At 47.6% G+C, this 17,637-nt stretch overlaps 1 protein-coding gene across 1 annotated transcript in view; it reads right to left on the bottom strand.

Moving 5' to 3' along the window:
- The window catches only part of KCNN4 (potassium calcium-activated channel subfamily N member 4), a 44,232-nt gene that overhangs the window by 11,034 nt on the left and 15,561 nt on the right, over positions 1–17,637 (bottom strand). The window contains exons 2-3 of the mRNA XM_063140446.1: positions 9,735–9,830; positions 1,693–2,102 (exon numbers count right to left, since the gene is read on the bottom strand). Of these exons, the coding sequence (XP_062996516.1) occupies positions 1,693–2,102; positions 9,735–9,830 (506 nt within the window). The remainder of the gene's footprint in view (positions 1–1,692; positions 2,103–9,734; positions 9,831–17,637) is intronic.

The raw sequence follows: 17,637 nt of genomic DNA, 5'->3' as shown, positions 1-17,637 counted from the left end.
CCAGGAAAGGCAGGGCAAGCAGCTCCTTGGTCTTATCTCTGCCCGTAGGGTGGAGGAGAAGCAATAAAGAGGATGTGTCACAAGTGTCCTTTTATTTATTACAGGAAACACCGCTGGTGATTAAGATTCGCATGCAGAAGGTCTCTGGCTTAGTCCCGGGCATCTCCAGTCAAAGGAATCAGGTGATGAGGAAAACCTCTCTCTGCCTGAATCCCTGGAGCGCTGCTGTCAGTCAGAGTAGAAAATACTGAACTAGATGAACAAATAAACCTGGTTTGCACATAACACTAACCCATGGTTTATTTAACCCATGGTTTGTTGCCCTACCCAGGGTTTGTCGAGTAAACATTTGAACGAACTACACTTTGGGTTGGTTGTTTTCCTCCTCCTTCATCTGCTCTCTCCTGCATCCCAAATGCCTTTGCGGTGCTGTAAAACTAGGCATGTAGAGTGGCTGGTTTGTTGTTGTTTTACTACTTTTCCCACTGCTTCTGCAGCCTGACAAAACAACCCCTGAGCAACCCACAGTTCTGGATTCACACTGAATGACAATCCAGAGTTCACAATCCAACAATAAACCATGGGTTTTCCTTCTGGGTTGTTCATGATTAACGAACTGTGGCTTGTTAGTGTGGCTGAGTTCGCATGTTGCGACAACCCAGAATTCAATAATTGATGGGCCTCTGCTGGATTGTGGGCCTTTGCAAATGCCTGCGATGCCGACCCTTGCACCCAACCCTGACATATTAGCTCTCTGAACATGCGCAGTTGTGAACTCCTCTGTAAAAGTAGAATCCAGGCAAGCCTTTAGTCAAGGTATCACAACCCAAAAGATCCTCAATCAGCTCGAGAGAAAGGGTGACCTCCATGGATGAGCTGGTTCACACGGAAGTAGACGGCCCTTCGCAAATGTAATTCAGTACTAAGGTAGGTATGCCAACTCTGCAGCTTTGAGTGACAGACTGTTGATTTTATGGTTGATCTGCCTTCCAGCTGCTTTGAAATCATATATACAAAACTTTGCTTCTTCTCTTCTTTTTGAAAGAGTGTCACTGAAAGCGACAAAATGTTTATTTACTTTTTCCCCACTGAGGCCGAAACAGTTGCTAACTTCCGTCTCCATCAGGTGAGTTTGTTACCTGTTGGCTGGGTGTCAGAAACAAGAAAGGGACAATCCTTTCGAAATAAATGGCTTCTCTGAAAATAGAGAGTGCAGCGCTCAGGACTGTTTCAGACTGGGGAAGGGAGTCCTTTATATCTCCCGACCCACGTCCTCCACACAATGCATAATGTTGTACACCTCTATCGTGTCTCCCCTTAGCCTCCTTTTTCCAAGTAAAGCAATCCCAGCTGTGGTAACCTTTCCTCATAGGGGAGATGTTCCTGCCCCTTGATCATTTTAGTTGCCTTTTTCTGCACAAGCCCCGTATATCAGCCAGACAAGGAGCAACTGCAGGGAGCTTGCTATACCCTCTCCTGCCAGGAAGAACACCTATCAGAACTCTGAAACTAAGCACCAGTGCCTGAGCGTTTCTTTCCCTTTTTCCTCCTCCCTCCCAACGCTTTCCCCCTTTTGTGTCGTGACTTTTTGAGGGCAGGGACAGTCTAATTACTGACCGTTGTAAGCCATTTTGGGAGCGGGATTTAAAATGCTGTAAATAAATATTCGCAAGGTTTGCAACAGATCCTCACCGTTCGCAGACGGACAGCACCCAGAAGGCGGTGAGCCAGAGTCCCATGGTGAAGATCAGCAGCACCCGCCCTGGCTGGCTGTTCACCATCACCCGGAGCACGAAAGGGTACTGGAAGTGGATCTTGTTGAGGGATCCGATGCTACGATAGGAGGCATCTCCCAACACGCTGCTCCGCAGCAGCACAGCCCGGGGCACCAGGTAGAGACGGAGGAACATCAGCAGCGAGAGCAGCATGTCAACGTCGGAGAGGAATAGGAATGTCTGCTTGGGTTTGGGGTCCAGGCAGGGGAACTCTCCATCCGGGAAGGGGTGGAGGGAGCAGACCAAGAGCTCCAGTGCTATTAGACCCAGCTTCGAGGTGCTGACCGCAATCCGCCAGTCAGTCAGGGAATTATCCAGCATAAAGAGCTAGTGGGGGGAAAGAGAGCAGGTAGAATTTCGTGTTATCTTCCAGTGGTGGCTGGTGGCTCCGCTTTCAGTGGGGCTGTGAATCCATTCCGGGCGTCTGTCAGAACGGACCAGAGCTCTAAAAGAGCTATCTGAGGTGCTGAACCCTATCCCTCCAAATAAGTTTGGCATGCTGTATAGCTCCTTTAGAGTTCTGGCTGAAACCGGGCATGGATTCACAGCCCCACCGAAATCAGAGCCACCAGCCTCCACTGTTCTCTTCTCCAAGATGGTAAACACCTGTTCACTCCCCAGGCAGAACTGAGAATACAAGGATCACAACCTCCCAGTTCCCAGTATAACAGCAGCAGCATGGGCCATAGCTCAGTGGGAGAGAACATCCACACCTGGTGCGGGATGGTATAGGGGAGAGAGGTTAACAAAAGGGGGGGGGAGTTTCCCCCTCTTTTTGCACCCCCTCCCAAATAGGGGGGGGATTTCAGGACAAAGCAAGCAGTGGGTGAGAGCACAGTCCTGATCCGAATCAGGGCTGCGTGCATTTGCAGGAGAGTAGGGGAGAAACTATGCACTAAATGGATGGAGGGGAACCATGCATCGCTTCACTCTACATGATTAGGAGAACATTTAGTTTGGCCCCTAGGCTAGGAGTGACTCATCCAGTGGGCTTCATGGCTGAATGGGATTTTGGATACTGGTCTGTTTGGTCCTGATTTGACACTCTGTCTGTGTTGGGCCACAATTCTCATCATCCCTCAGTCAGCATGCTGGGAGTTGTAGTCCAACACATCTGGAGGGCACCGGCTAGGAGAAGGTGGCTTTACCCACTACATTGCAAAGATGCTCGTCACCACACCCTTTGGCAAAGGCCTGCTCAGGTTTAACCTCAGAGAAGTAGCATAAGAACAGGACTGGAGGCATCGAGTTTGGCTGAAGCCAAGGTGGGTGTATTTCGCCTGGACAGGAAGCCACGAGAAGATCACCAAGCTGATCTGAGCTTTCCAAGGAAGAGCGGGATAGAAATCTTAAGAACTTCTGCGGCTTTGCCCCAAATCAGCTGTCTATCAGTTTCAGAGTTTGCACCCAATCTCTACTAGGTCCCAAACCTGCATGTTGACCTGCTAATCTTTGCTCCAAAGCTGCAAAGTTTCAAATGTTAAAATCTTCTTTTATGAGAGATCTGATCCGTCCCATAGTATAGCATAGTGGCTCAGAGACTGGGATATAAATCAGGAAGTATCTCGTTCACCTCTGACCAGAACGCACAACGTGGTTTTAGGCAAACCACCCTCACTTCAGCCTCAGCGCCCCCATGTGCATCATGGAAAAATACTGCCCTTCCTCATAGGGTGAACGGCTTTGAATATTTTAAAGTACTATACACAGGCTAGATCCGGTTGCTATCATTCATTTTCGGGTGGAAGGTTTGTCCTTTTATTTATTACAGGAAACACAGCCAAGAGTTATCAACCTGCGGTGTACAGAGACATGGCTGGAGATGCATTGGCAGCCCACGTTCCATAGAGTACGTGATAGGTAGCCTTGAATTTAAGAACTGTAGTTCTGTTGATTACGTCCTTTTGTGTGTCTCCAAATGCGTGCGAGGTGTGCAAATGTATTGCGGTGGTTGTACAGCGGCCCCAACCTGACACCCTCCAGATGTATCAGACTACAACTCCCATCCTCCCCAAGCAGCATGGCCGATAGTCCGCCATATCTGGAGGGCAGCTGGTTCGCCTAGGCAAGGGTGGCGAACTTGCGGCCTTCCAGATGTTTTGGCCTCTTAACTTCTGTCAGCCCTAGCCAGTTTAGCCAATGGTGAGGGCTGTTGGGAGTTGTAGACCCAAACCCCTGGAGGGCTACAAGAGGCGAACCCCTGGCTTAAAGCGTGGGTCAGGCGGGCTTTTGGCAGGCCACGTATCTTTGATAAATACATGGGCTGCCAATACACCCCCAGACACGTCTCTCTGTACACAACAGGTTGATAATACTTGAGGAATTTCCATCTCAGCATCAAAGCCAAACATTGTTAAGAGCCGCTACTGTATAACTGTAAATAAGGAGTAAAGCGGAACGCCAGGCTTAGTTCTATTATGTAATCCAGTTTGGGTGTCTTTACTGGCTTTGTCTGAACAAAACATCGGACTTAATTTTATTCTTACTAATACAGTAGTTGACTATATGGGTGACTCAGTTCCTCCTAGTTTCTTTTTTTCCTTACTTGCCTGATTACAATATATTATGTATTTTATGTTCTGGGATAAAAAATAAAAAAAAACACACCCTGTGTTTAATATAATTGATGATGATGATGATGATGATGATAATACACCCTCAGGTGGCAGGCACCATCTTATTTACTTAGTAAAACTATTTCCATGCCACTCTGCATCAAATCAGATTCTGGGACATAATTACAAAAATAAGAACATAAGGGTTATGCTGGATCAGAACAAGGGTACATTAGTCCAGCACTCGTTCACACAGTGGCCAACCAGCCGTCAACCAGGGACCCACAAGCAGAATATGGTGCAACAGCACCCTCTCATCCACGTTCCCCTGCAAAACTGGTGTATACAGGCTTACTGCCTCTGATCTGGGAGATAGCACTTAGCCATCAGGGCTAGTAGCCATTGATAGCCTTCTAAATTCAATATTTAAATTCAATAAAACATTAACATCAAACAGCCCAAATTAAAAAAAAAAGACAGCTAATAGTTTTTTGAGGCAGGCTGAGAATTTATACAAATTTAAATGCCTGGGTAAATGAAAACCTTTTAAACCAGTGGCAAAAAGACTATAAAGTAGCCGGTTAAGGAGGGCATTCCAGAGCAGGGGGGCCACGACTGAGCAGGGCTCTCCTTTATGGCTACATAACACACTTCCAATAAGGACAACACTTGGAAGAATGTCTCAGTGGAAGATCTTAAAAGAGAAAGAAGTCCTACAAATCATTGTCCTCTTTTTTCTTTTTTGGTGATGCATTTCCTTTTTTTGTTGATTCGTAAGTGGGTTAGGGTAGCCACAAAAAAGAGGAAACGGATCACCAAAAAGAGGACAATGATTTTGTATAGCCTTTGCATATGCTAGTTTATACGGAGAGATGCAAATTCAGAAATAATTATTATAATTTATATAGAAATACGGTAGATCTCACCCTAGTGTGGACAACGGTGAGCAGGTGGCCTGGGTGTCTGCCTGCCTGCTGCTGCTCAGGTGCCACCTGTCAAGGGTCAATGGGTGTGACAGTTTTGCAAAGATAAACTGGAACTGAACAGGGCAGTCCTACAGCTCATAGAATCATAGAATAGCAGAGTTGGAAGGGGCCTACAAGGCCATCGAGTCCAACCCCCTGCTCAATGCAGGAATCCACCCTAAAGCATCCCTGACAGATGGTTGTCCAGCTGCCTCTTGAAGGCCTCTAGTGTGAGAGAGGCCTTCAAGAGTACTGAGTCCTTCAACTGGAGGACAGTCCTCTGTAAAAAGAGGGCACCCGGACACCCTGTCCTTTCAGTTGTGTTGAACTGGTAGAACTGAACTGAACGACCAAACAACACGTCTGTTGGCAAATAACAGATGAGAGAAACCAAAAGAGGAACAACGTGAGACCCCACAAATCACACCCCTCCGCCGTCCGAATTATCCCCAGCCGACAGCAAGCAACTGGATGAAACACGCCATGACTCAGTCAGGAAACGACTCAGTCAGATCAGCAGCGAAGATCAAAAAGCCCAGAGGAAAGGGGAAAAAAACCTTCTGAGGTGTATTTTCCGAGTGTCACTGGCTTGTAGGCTGCACAGCGCGGTTGAGCTATATGGGGCTGGGAGGCTAAACTTCTGGGCTTGCATCCCAGGCCTTGATCATACACGTCTCAACTCCCAGCCTGCTCATTACCTTCGCCGCGCTTTCCTTCTTAAAATTTTAGGATGTTTTAATCATGCATACTATGTTTTTAATCAGTGTTTTATATTCACTGTTGTTCCCCGCCTGGATCCAAGTGGAGAGGCGGGTAAGAAATATTATTATTATTATTATTATTATTATTATTATTATTATTATAGCTAGCAGCTGAACCCAGCATGTTTTTTTTTTTAAAAAAATGGATTTATAGAGAGGAGGAGCATCACATTTTATTTATTTATTCATTCATTATTGCATTTATATCCTGCCTTTTTTCCTCCAAGGCAGTATACATCCTCCTCCTTCTCTTCATTTTATCCTCACAACAACAGTACGCTGGACTGAGAGTCTGGGACTGGCCCAAAGTCACCCGGTGGGTTTCCATTATTTATTTATTTATTTATTGCATTTCTATACTGCCCTGGATGAGGACTAGAACCCGGATCTCCCAACTCCCAGTCCAACACTTTAGCCACTACACCACATTGGCTCATCACATGTTCAAAATCCAGATGGCGCTCCTACAAATACTGCACGCCTGCAATGTTTATTTTTAATAATCTGCTGGGGACTGGCAGAGGAAGGACCAGAGCTCTGACCCTCCTCCAGCAGCCCACTGCATTCCTGTGCTGGGCCTGGAGGATGGGACTGAGCCATGGCAGAGCGTCTGGCTTGGCACACCGAAGGTCCCACGTTCAAACCCTGACATTTCCAGGTAGGGCTGGAAAGAATCCAGCCTGAAACCCTGGAGAGATGCTGCCAGTCAGTGTTGACAGTACTAGGCCAGATGAGGCAATGGTCTGAGCCAGTACAAGGCAGCTACCTATGTTAAGAACATAAGAAAAGCCACGTGGGATAAAACCAAGGGTCCATCTAGTCCAGCATTGCGTTCACACAGTGGCTGATCATCTGTCAACCAGAGACCCACAAGCAGGACATGAGTGCAACAGCACCCTCCCATCCATGTTCCCCAGCATAGGTACACCTATGTACCTATGAACCACTGGTGTACATAGGCATCCCTCCTCTAATACTGGAGGCAGCATATAGCCATCAGGAGTAGTAGCCATTGACAGACTTCTCCTATCAGAACAGGTTAGCAGAATGCACATTTTAATTACAATACAAATTACAATACAAAATCCAAGGCTCTTATCTCTCAGGTTAGTGCACCAGGCTATACCTGTCATCCATAGAAATATAGGAAGCTGCCTTATACTGACTCACAACATCGGTCCATCAAACCCGGTAGTGTTAACACTGACTGGCAGCAACCTCTCCAGAGTTTCAGCCAGGATTCTTTCCTAGCCCTGCTTGAAGACGCTGGGGGATTGGATCTTGGATTTTCTCCAAGCAAAACAGGTGCTCTACCACTGAACCGCAGCCCATCCCAGAGGTCTCCTGGTTTATAGAGATATTGCAAACTGTGAATTATGGAAGGTTAAATGAAAGCCAACAAAAGGTTAATTTTCCTATTGCGGCAACATTAATCAAATGCAGACACGGGCCATTTTTCCTAAGTAGCTGAACTCTGCTGAAATGAAATCTCTTCTCCCAAAACTATAATAATAATGACAACATTATTATTTGGTTGGCACCAGACCCACCTACAGCAACCTCCCCCAAACTGGTAGCCTCCAGTGATGTTGCACTACAATTCCCATGGTGAGAGTTGTATCCAATACCTCTGGAAGGCACTAGGTTGGGGAATACTGACCAATAAGGTTTCCTGGGCCTGAGACAAATGTGATATTGAGGGGCAGGCGACCAGCCCCCACAAGGATTCATGCACATGTGGCGCTCTGGCAACCGTTGTGACTGGACAGGGGCCAGTGATATGCACAGGAGCTGAGGCAAAGGGGTGTTGCTCTGTGGAGGGCCACAGCAAAGTTCCTCAGTTGCTTTCTATTCCCAAATTGCACAAGGTACTGGTTCCCCTCTATTCGGCACTTGAGTACTGCATCCAATTCTGGGCACCACACCTCAAGAAGGATGCAGACAAGCTGGGGGTGTTCAGAGGAGGGCAACGAGGATGATCCGCGGTCTGGAAACAAAGCCTATGAGGAGAGACTGAAAGAACTGGGCAGGTTTAGCCTTGAGAAGAGACGACTGAGGGGAGACACGATAGCACTCTTCAAGGACTTGAAAGGTTGTCACACAGAAGAGGGCCAGGATCTCTTCTCGATCATCCCAGAGTGCAGAACACTGAATAATGGGCTCAAGTTGCAGAAAACCAGATTCTGGTTGAACATCAGGAAAAACTTCCTGACTGTTAGAGCAGTACGACAATGGAACCAATGACCTCAGGAAGTAGTGGGCTCTCCCACACTAGAGGCATTCAAGATGCAGCTGGACGACCATCTGTCAGGGATGCTTTAAGGTGGATTCCTGCATTGAGCAGGGGATTGAACTTGATGGCCTTATAGGCCCCTTCCAACTCAACTATTCTATGATTCTGTCCCTCTGGGCAGCCCTTGTTGGCAATGTATCGTAAAGGCCATATTATTGATTCATTTCAGCTTTCTGCAGTTTATTTATTTATTTATTACATTTTTGTATTGCCCAATAGCCGAAGCTGTCTGGGCAGTTCACAAAAATGTATGTTCAGGTGAAATGTGTTTTTCCCCTGGGATTTGCCTCTGATGAGAAGTCACAGCATCAAAGTATGCCAATAACAATCTTCCCATAACAATCTTTCTGTTAGGATGGATGCAACTTCCCAAAATAAGGAATCCTGGCCAGGCCCACCATAGGCTGAGTGACCTGCCCTTCACCCGAAGCAATGGAGCCAAGAATTTGCTTCGGGCCTCAACCTTGAGCCGTAGGTTGAGGGTATAATTGCCCTCAGAATAGTCTTAGTCTGTCCCTCTTTAACAAGCACAGCACCTACTCCTTTCCACCCTGTATGTGCTACCAAATGTGTACGAGCTACTGGAGCAAACCATTTTTGCTATTTCCATGACACACACACACACACAAAGCAAAATGAAAAATGAAAATAACCAGGCAGAATTGCATCAAGGTGTGAAAAAGTATGTGGACAAGTCCTCCTCTGCTCTGCTTCTTTCTTTGCTGCCTTCAGAACAACTTTTCCTGGAGGTGACCCTACCAGGAAGCGGTTGTCTCAGGAGGCAAGGGTTCGAATCTCAATATGGAGGCCGATCAGACTCACAGGGCTCTATCAACCGGAACCTTCTCTGGCTTATGCCTCATGGAAATGAAAAGATGGTACGCCAAAGCACAAGGGGAGACGGAGCCGTCCTGAATTTCCAGTTCAGGGACTGAAACGTGGTGAGACGGCCTTGCCGGTTTCTGTGCGTGTAGCCATTCAGCTCTTATTTATCAGTTTCTCAATTGAAAAGATTTAGATGCTGCCTTTCCACCTTATGACAGGCCTCCGAAGAGGAAATGGTAAAGGCCATTTATTTATTTATGCACTTATATACCCCCAAATGGAATAAAATCCCTCAGCGGTTCATAATAAATATTAAATTTCATTTAAATACAATATTAAAAACACATTAAAAACACATTTTTGAGGTATAAGCCACAAAAGAGAGGTGGTGTAATGTAGATGTGGATGGAAGGGTTAAAGGAGGCCCAGGGAAATCCTGAGTTCAAATTCCTCTCTGCCACAAAGCTTGCTGTATGACCTTGCCTTTCCTCTCTCTTTCTCAGCTTAAGTTCCCTCACAGGGTTGCAGTGTACATCCGAGAAATATCAGTGAGTGTTTACCTGGATCTCTTTGATGTGGAAAGCCAGGATCAGGATCAACAGTCCAGCTGTGGATAGGGTGATGAGGCACTTCACCATGAAGGAATAGGCAAACCACTGAAGGGGGGAAAAAGGGGAGGGAGATAAGTGAGGGGACAAGCCGTATGTCCCATTTCATCCCCTCAAAAGAGCGAGCCAGTATTCCCAGCCGATGGCTTGATGCTGGCACCCCTCCTGCCTCCACGGTGGTTCATCTCCGTTCAACGACTTTGAACTATAAGGTGACCACAGGTGTAGGGCGACCATATGAAAAGGAGGACAGGGCTCCTGTATCTTTAACAGCTGCATAGAAAAGGGAGTTTCAGCAGGTGTCATTTGTATATATGGAGAACCTGGTGAAATTCCCTCTTCCTCACAACAGTTAAAGGTGCAGGAGCTATACTAGAATGACCAGATTTAAAAGAGGGCAGGGCACCTGCAGCTTTAACTGCTGTGATGAAGAGGAAATTTCACCAGGTTCCCCATATATACAAATGACACCTGCTGAAATTCCCTTTTCTATGCAACTGTTAAAGATACAGGAGCCCTGTCCTCCTTTTCATATGGTCACCCTACACAGGTGTCAAAGATAGGTATAACTGGACATCCCTCAGTTCGGCTTGGCGCACCCCAGTTTGGCCATCCCTAAGGTCGCCCCTGCCCCCAACAAAGGGGAATGGTGCCCCCCCCCCCGGCAAATACCCACACCCCAGTCTCCACTGCCTGAGGTGATCACCGCATTATGCCTCACGGTAGGGCCGGCCCGTTCCATTCTTTGCTCTGAATCCTCACACTGGATGGCAAACATATTGTTTAAAAGCTTACAAGTGTTATTGACTTTGGGGCATTGTAAGCTACCATTGTTCCTCTGGATTAGAAGAGACAACTCACTTGCTTCTCATTGAATAGAAGGAGTTAAAAACCTGGTGCATGAGGCAAGCAGGTGAGGTGTGTGACCAAGACTCGGTGTGCCAATAGAACAAACACGGCATTGTGGTTTTGTTGAAGGCAACAGCGTTCACCCAGGAAACTGGCTGCCACCTGAACCAGGTGTTGCCTTGTGGGTCTTGCTAGCTTCAGGGCGCGGCTGCGCAGTTCACAAACCCAGACCGGGAACCGGCACACATTTACTCGAAAATGATGCATAGGACTGGACGGTCCGTGTAGAAGCGCAACAAGACCCAACCGCCTCTCTCCTCGCTAGGTTTATGACTGACCCATTTCTTTTTCATAGGAGGTAGATATTGTGTACCCGCCTGAACAGATGCCCACAATTTTCTCTTGAAGGTGGACAGGGCTCCTGTATCTTTAACAGTTATAGAGAAAAGGGAATTTCAGCAGGTGTCCTTTGTATGCATGCAGCACCTGGTGAAATTACCTCTTCATCACAACAGTTAAAGCTGCAGGAGCCTTTCCCTCTTTTGTCTCTCGGCACTCTAGTACAGCTCCTGCAGCTTTAACTGTCCCGATGAAGAGGGACTCTCACCAGGGGCTGCATGCATACAAAGGACACCTGATGAAATTCCCTTTTCTGTACAACTGTTAAAGATACAGGAGCCCCGTGCTCCTTTTCATGCGGTTACGCTCGGCGATAAAGGTCTGGAAAGGCAGTGGGTTCGCCCTGGGGATAAACCTTTGCTTTGCTCTGCTGCGCTGTGGGAAGAGCTGGCTTAGCCAAAGCCGAACTCCAAAAAAGCACCCTGGACTCCGTCCTTGAAATGCAGCCAAGGCAGGGCGGGAGACACCCTGAGCAAATATTATTACAATGGGGAAAGTGAGATGGGACCGCACTCAAGCGATATATAAGAAGGGCAGGACCCAAACGGCACCCAACAGAGACGGAGACAGAGAGTTTGGGGTGAGAGAAAGGGGAAGTCGAACAAGTAAGGCAGAGTCCTTCATTCACACACCCCATGAGTGAGGCTCTTTTTAAAAGCCAAAACGCACCCTGACTTTACTGCCTGGGTTTGTTTCTGCAAAGCCAAGCACAGTCGGCATAGGTTTGAGATGAATGGATCAAGTATCAGCTCTGACTAGCATGTGGGCTGCCAGTGTTTGAACCCTGGACCAGGGCCCCCACAATAACTGCAATTTTATCTACAGCAATTAGCAGCTGATCACATTTCGCTTCGGGGCAAGAAAGATTGGTGGGAGTTCCAGGACAAATAAAAGGAAGGACATGATAGCACTCTTCAAATACTTAAAAGGTTGTCACACAGAGGAGGGCCAGGATCTCTTCTCAATCCTCCCAGAGTGCAGGACACAGAATAACGGGCTCAAGTTAAAGGAAGGCAGATTCCGGCTGGACATCAGGAAAAACTTCCTTATTATTATTATTATTTATTTATATAGCACCATCAATGTACATGGTGCTGTACAGATTATACACAGTAAATAGCAAGACCCTGCCGCATAGGCTTACAATCTAATAAAGTTGTAGTAAACAATAAGGAGGGAAAGAGAATGCAAACAGGCACAGGGAAGTGTAAACAGGCACCGGGTAGGGTGAAGCTAACAGTATAGAGTCAGAACAAACTCAATATTTAAAAGCTATAGGGAAAAGTTTTTAGCTGAGTTTTAAAAGCTGTGATTGAGTTGGTAGTTCTCAAGTGTTCTGGAAGAGCGTTCCAGACGTAAGGGGCAACAGAAGAAAAAGGACGAAGCCGAGTAAGGGAAGTGGAGGTCCTTGGGCAGGCGAGAAGCATGGCATCAGAGGAGCGGAGAGCATGAGCGGGGGAATAGTGTGCGACGGTGGAATCAGTTACCTAGGGAGGTTGTGGGCTCTCCCACACTAGAGGCATTCAAGAGGCAGCTGGACAAGCATCTGTCAAGTATGCTGTAGGGTGGATTCCTGCATTGAGCAGGGGGTTGGACTAGATGGCCTTGTAGGCCCCTTCCAACTCTGCTATTCTATGATTCTATAAGGACTTCTTCACACAGCGCATAGTTAAATTATGGAACTCACTGCCACAAGATGTAGTGATGGCCACCAATCTGGATGGCTTTAAAAGGGAGTTGGATAAATTCCTGGAGGCAAAGGCGATCAATGGCTACTAGCCCTGATGGTTGTGTGCTATCTCCAGTATTCGAGGCAATAAGCCTGTGTGCACCAGTTACAGAAGAACACGGGCGGGAAAGTGCTGTTGCACCAGGTCCTGCTTTGTTGGTCCCTGGCCGACGGCTGGTTGGCCACTGTGTGAACAGAGTGCTGGACTAGATGGACCCTTGGTCTGATCCAGCATCAGGGCACTTCTGATGTTCTTACAACGGCTTCTTTTGTTGATTTCTGCACCTGCCAAAAGTGGAAGTGCAGACCAGATTGTGTTTTTCTGGATGGTTAGCAACTACAAAACTTCCTCCTCTATTAAAACTGATTTACCTGGTACAGGTTTAGATTTATTTATTTTTAATTTATTATCAATATTTATAAACCACTTCACATTTGAAACAAACCACGGAATGCTTTGCAAAAGAATAAAAACAAACAAAAACTACACACACACACACACACACTAATATGTTGTTGTTTATTCGTTCAGTCGCTTCCGACTCTTCGTGACTTCATGGACCAGCCCACGCCAGAGCTTTCTGTCGGCTGTCGCCACCCCCAGCTCCCCCAAGGTCAAGTCTGTCACCTCCAGAATATCATCCATCCATCTTGCCCTTGGTCGGCCCCTCTTCCTTTTGCCTTCCACTTTCCCTAGCATCAGCCTCTTCTCCAGGGTATCCTGTCTTCTCATTATGTGGCCAAAGTACTTCAGTTTTGCCTTTAATACCATTCCCTCAAGTGAGCAGTCTGGCTTCATTTCCTGGAGTATGGACTGGTTTGATCTTCTTGCAGTCCAAGGCACTCTCAGAATTTTCCTCCAACACCACAGTTCAAAAGCATCTATCTTCCTTCGCTCAGCTTTCCTTATGGTCCGGCTCTTGCAGCCATAGGTTACTACGGGGAATACCATTGCTTTAACTATGCGGACCTTTGTTGTCAGTGTGGTGTCTCTGCTCTTAACGATTTTATCAAGATTTGTCATTGCTCTCCACCCAAGAAGTAAACGTCTTCTGATTTCCTGGCTGCAGTCCTCATGCAGAAATCATGAGGCTGGTCTAAAATAGCTCATGACTGGGGGAAAGCTGAAGTAAACAGATATATTTTCAATGAACACCTAAATCCATGCCAGTGTTGAGGCCTGACGCATCTCTGTGGGAAGATCATTCCACAGGGCGGGTGCCACTGCAGAGAAGGCCCGTCTCTGTGTCAGTACTAAACGGAAATCCGTAGGCCACGGTTTCTAAGTGGTCTCCGCACCAAGCACTGACCAGACTAAAACCTGTTTAGCTTCAGCAACGTATCCGCCTCATGTGCCTTCAGACCAGCCCTTGTGACTGTGCACACTCAGGATCCCAGAGATCATATAGTCCAAGCCCCTACTCCATGTAGGAATCTTGTAACCAGTGGCAGCTGGTGCCCACTGAGACTGGTGGGGCAAAGGGCAGAGAACAGAGCAACTAATGATAACCAGAACCACAGCAGGCCAAGCCAAGCGGCCACACACCCCTGGATCCCACTCTTGAGGAGGAATAGGGCTGAGGAACAGGATGTTTTCAACAGAAGGTGTGTGTGGGGGGGGGGGGGAGGTGAATCTCAGCCTTTTTCACTTTGGATGGCAAAAGGGCTCAGATCAACCCATCCTGAGAAACAAGCTCCTGCAGTAGGAGCCAGCTGAGCTGTGTGTCGAAGCATCCATCAGGCATGCAAGCCCAACGTTTCCGTCCCAGCATCCTTTGAGAAGCAGGGCAGCCATCTTTACATGAACAGATAAAATATGCTCTGTACCTTTAATAGAGTGTCACAGGCACATCTTAACTCCTCATGAGGGGTAGGGAGGCATCACCTGCTGATTCCTGTTTCATATTCATCTGTTAAAGGCACAGAGTCTCTATGCATTAAAAAAATGCCATGCTCCAGACTACAACTCCCATCATCCTCAGCCAGCAGAGGCTCATAGTCCTTCTACTCCAGACTCCCCCATTTTGGACGTTGGTTGGCATGATGGGACTTGCATTCCCAAGACATCTGGGATGTTGGGGATGGCTGCCTCGGATATTTCGGTAAACCGCCCAGAGAGCCCTGGCTATGGGAGCGGTATATAAGTGTAATAAATAAATAAATAAATATCAGAGGCAGTATGCCTATATGCACCAGTTGCTGGGGAACATGGGTGGGAGGGTGCTGTTGCAGCCGTGTCCTGCTTGCGGGTTCCAGGTCAACAGGTGGTTGGCCACTGTGTGAACAGAGTGCTGGACTAGATGGACACTTGGCTTGATCTAGTAGGGCTCTTCTGATGTTCTTAAGGCTGGAGTAGAGGAATCAGGAGGAGGCATACCAGCTTTCATGGCTCGGCTGCATCCACTAGGCCTCACATTCCATCCAGAGTTTGGAATAAACCCCTAACATTTGCATCTTGGCTCCTGCTTCTTCCTGCTCCCTATTCCAGCCACTGCACTTCGAGGCTTTTAAAAATGATTTTCTGCTGCCCACTTCCTCCATCATCTCTAACCACTAGCTCTTCACCCCGTGCTGGGGAAAAAAAACCCAGCAGCTTCTTGGCTCCCCAGGCCTTGCCCCGGGCAGTTCCCACTGCTGATGGCTGTTGCTCTGTAAGCTCGTGTCACCTAACCCATCCGGCTTAATATTTATCCTGTCACCGGTCCCAATCTTGCCTACCCACCCCCAGCAACCCAGCCCCAGCCGTGAAGGGAGTGATTGTGTCCAGAACGAGAACACAAAAGGATCTTTGGCTTGTTCCTTGCACCCGGATAAGGGGCCTTTTTGCGTGCCAGAACTGGGTGGATAAGGAAAGACGACAGGGAAGCAGAAAGACAGAGACAGATGCCCAGTTCTCATTGACGTAGCAAACCTGGGAGTGACTGTACCACATCGGAATGTCGGCAGGTGGAGGCTGACACAATCGAGTGTTCCTCCACACGCAAAAATGCCCCGCATGTAGAAAATGTAGGTGTCAGGGAGAAGGGCTCTAGCTCAACCTTCTCTCTGGCATGCTAGTTTTCTATTTGCAGGGAATGCCTTTGTATGAAGGCACCGTCAGGGTGAAGCCCCACCTGCAAGCCCGTGCATAGGTTTGACAGGCAGGGAGAACCATGCCAGAAACAGAGAAACTGTGAGCCACACTCGCTGCCTCAGTTTCTCTAAGACAGCAGGTCTTTTCCCACCATCCCTATTTATCCAGGTACAGTCCTGGCTTTCTAGTTCCTGCCCATGGTATAAGAGAGAGAGAGAGAAAGAGGGAGAAAGAAGTAATAGTACTCGTCAGCATCACTTTCCTGTTCCCCCCCCCTTGTTTTGCCTTTTGTGGGGGCTGTTGGGTACCTTTTCAAAATGGTGAGGGTACACGCTCAGGATCCTGGAGGTCATTTAGTCCAAGACCCTGGCCCATGCAGGAATCTTGCAGCTGGTAGCAGCTGGTGCCCACTGAGACTGGTAGGGCAGCAGGCAAAGAGCAGGACACCTAATGGAAGGCAGAACCACAGCAGCAGCTCATGGTACAGAAGAGGGAAGGGGTCAGGGGGAACCCCACATTGGACTCACATTTTTCTACTCCAGCAACAGCTCCCATTGCACAGAGAAGAGAAGCAAAGACAAGTAACTTGAAGATCATTAGTACAATGCAGTGTGTGTGTGTGTGTGTGAGAGAGAGAGAGAGAGAGAGAGATCTCACACACACATACTATTTTAAAGTTTTGCTTGAATTGTATCAATCCAGGTTTCATGTGAGAAATCACACACACACACACACACAGAGCGTTACACTCTCTTACTCTGACTTCTTAATTTTATTTTAAGCACAGTGGACCAAATCAAGATAAGGGCTGCTTGACCTGCACAAAGCAATGAGCTGCCCCTGCTTGTAACCAAAGCATCCCTAACAGCCAGCCGTCCAGCATCTGCTTAAATATCTCCAGCAAAGGAGAGCCCACCACCTTCCAAGTCAAATTGTTCTACTGTCAAACAGCCCGTACCCTTAGGACACTTCTCTTAATGTCCAGCCAAAACCTGCTTCCCTGTCGTCTCCCCAAGTGGTTCACTTCTCCAGGCTAAACATACCCAGCTCTTTGAACCATCCCTCATAGGACTTGGTTTCCAGACCCCTCACCATCCTGGTCACATCCTCTGGACACATTCCAGTTTATCAAAGTCCTTCTTAAATTGTGGTACGCGCAACTGGATACAACATTCCGGATGGATACAATATACCAGCAGAGAATGGAGTGGAAAGATTACTTCTCATGATCTGGACACTAAACCTCTGTTAATACGTATGGGTGGGATGGAGGAGAGAGACGTAACTTTACTCTAGTGCACATAAATGTAAAATGCACACGCACGGACACAAAATGCCAGCACACGACTTCCTTCCCATCTCCTGCCCTCTGTGTGCCCGATCATAAATGTCTCTCAATGTGTTTGAGTTGTCACAGTTACAAGCAGTTCAGACATCCCGTTAAACTTTCTTAGGAAACGGTTATGTTTAATTAACTAACACACCCTTCACCAGTACCTAGCGCAGGACAGGCTATGGCAAATAAATTCAAACAATGTACAAACGACAGGAAGAGGCGTCAGCAATCGCGTGGGCAGGAGATGGAGGGGCACAGGAGCTGGTCTTTGGTGTGAGAATATGGATGTCATAAATGCACAAGGGCCCCTATTTTTCATCTCAGACAGGGGTGCAGAACCTCTGGACCAGGGTCTAAATCCAGCCTGCGTAGGGTCCCAATCTGCCCTCCCCCCCGGGTGCCCTTGACCACTGATGGCTTGCTGGTTTTCCAGCTTTTGTGCAGTTACCAAGGCTGGGGACCACCATTT

The sequence above is a fragment of the Elgaria multicarinata genome, chromosome 13, assembly GCF_023053635.1.
Source record: "Elgaria multicarinata webbii isolate HBS135686 ecotype San Diego chromosome 13, rElgMul1.1.pri, whole genome shotgun sequence".
Classification (NCBI taxonomy): domain Eukaryota; kingdom Metazoa; phylum Chordata; class Lepidosauria; order Squamata; family Anguidae; genus Elgaria; species Elgaria multicarinata.
The sequence above is the reverse complement of the archived record's forward strand: the minus strand, read 5'-3'. Positions and strand labels throughout refer to the sequence as shown.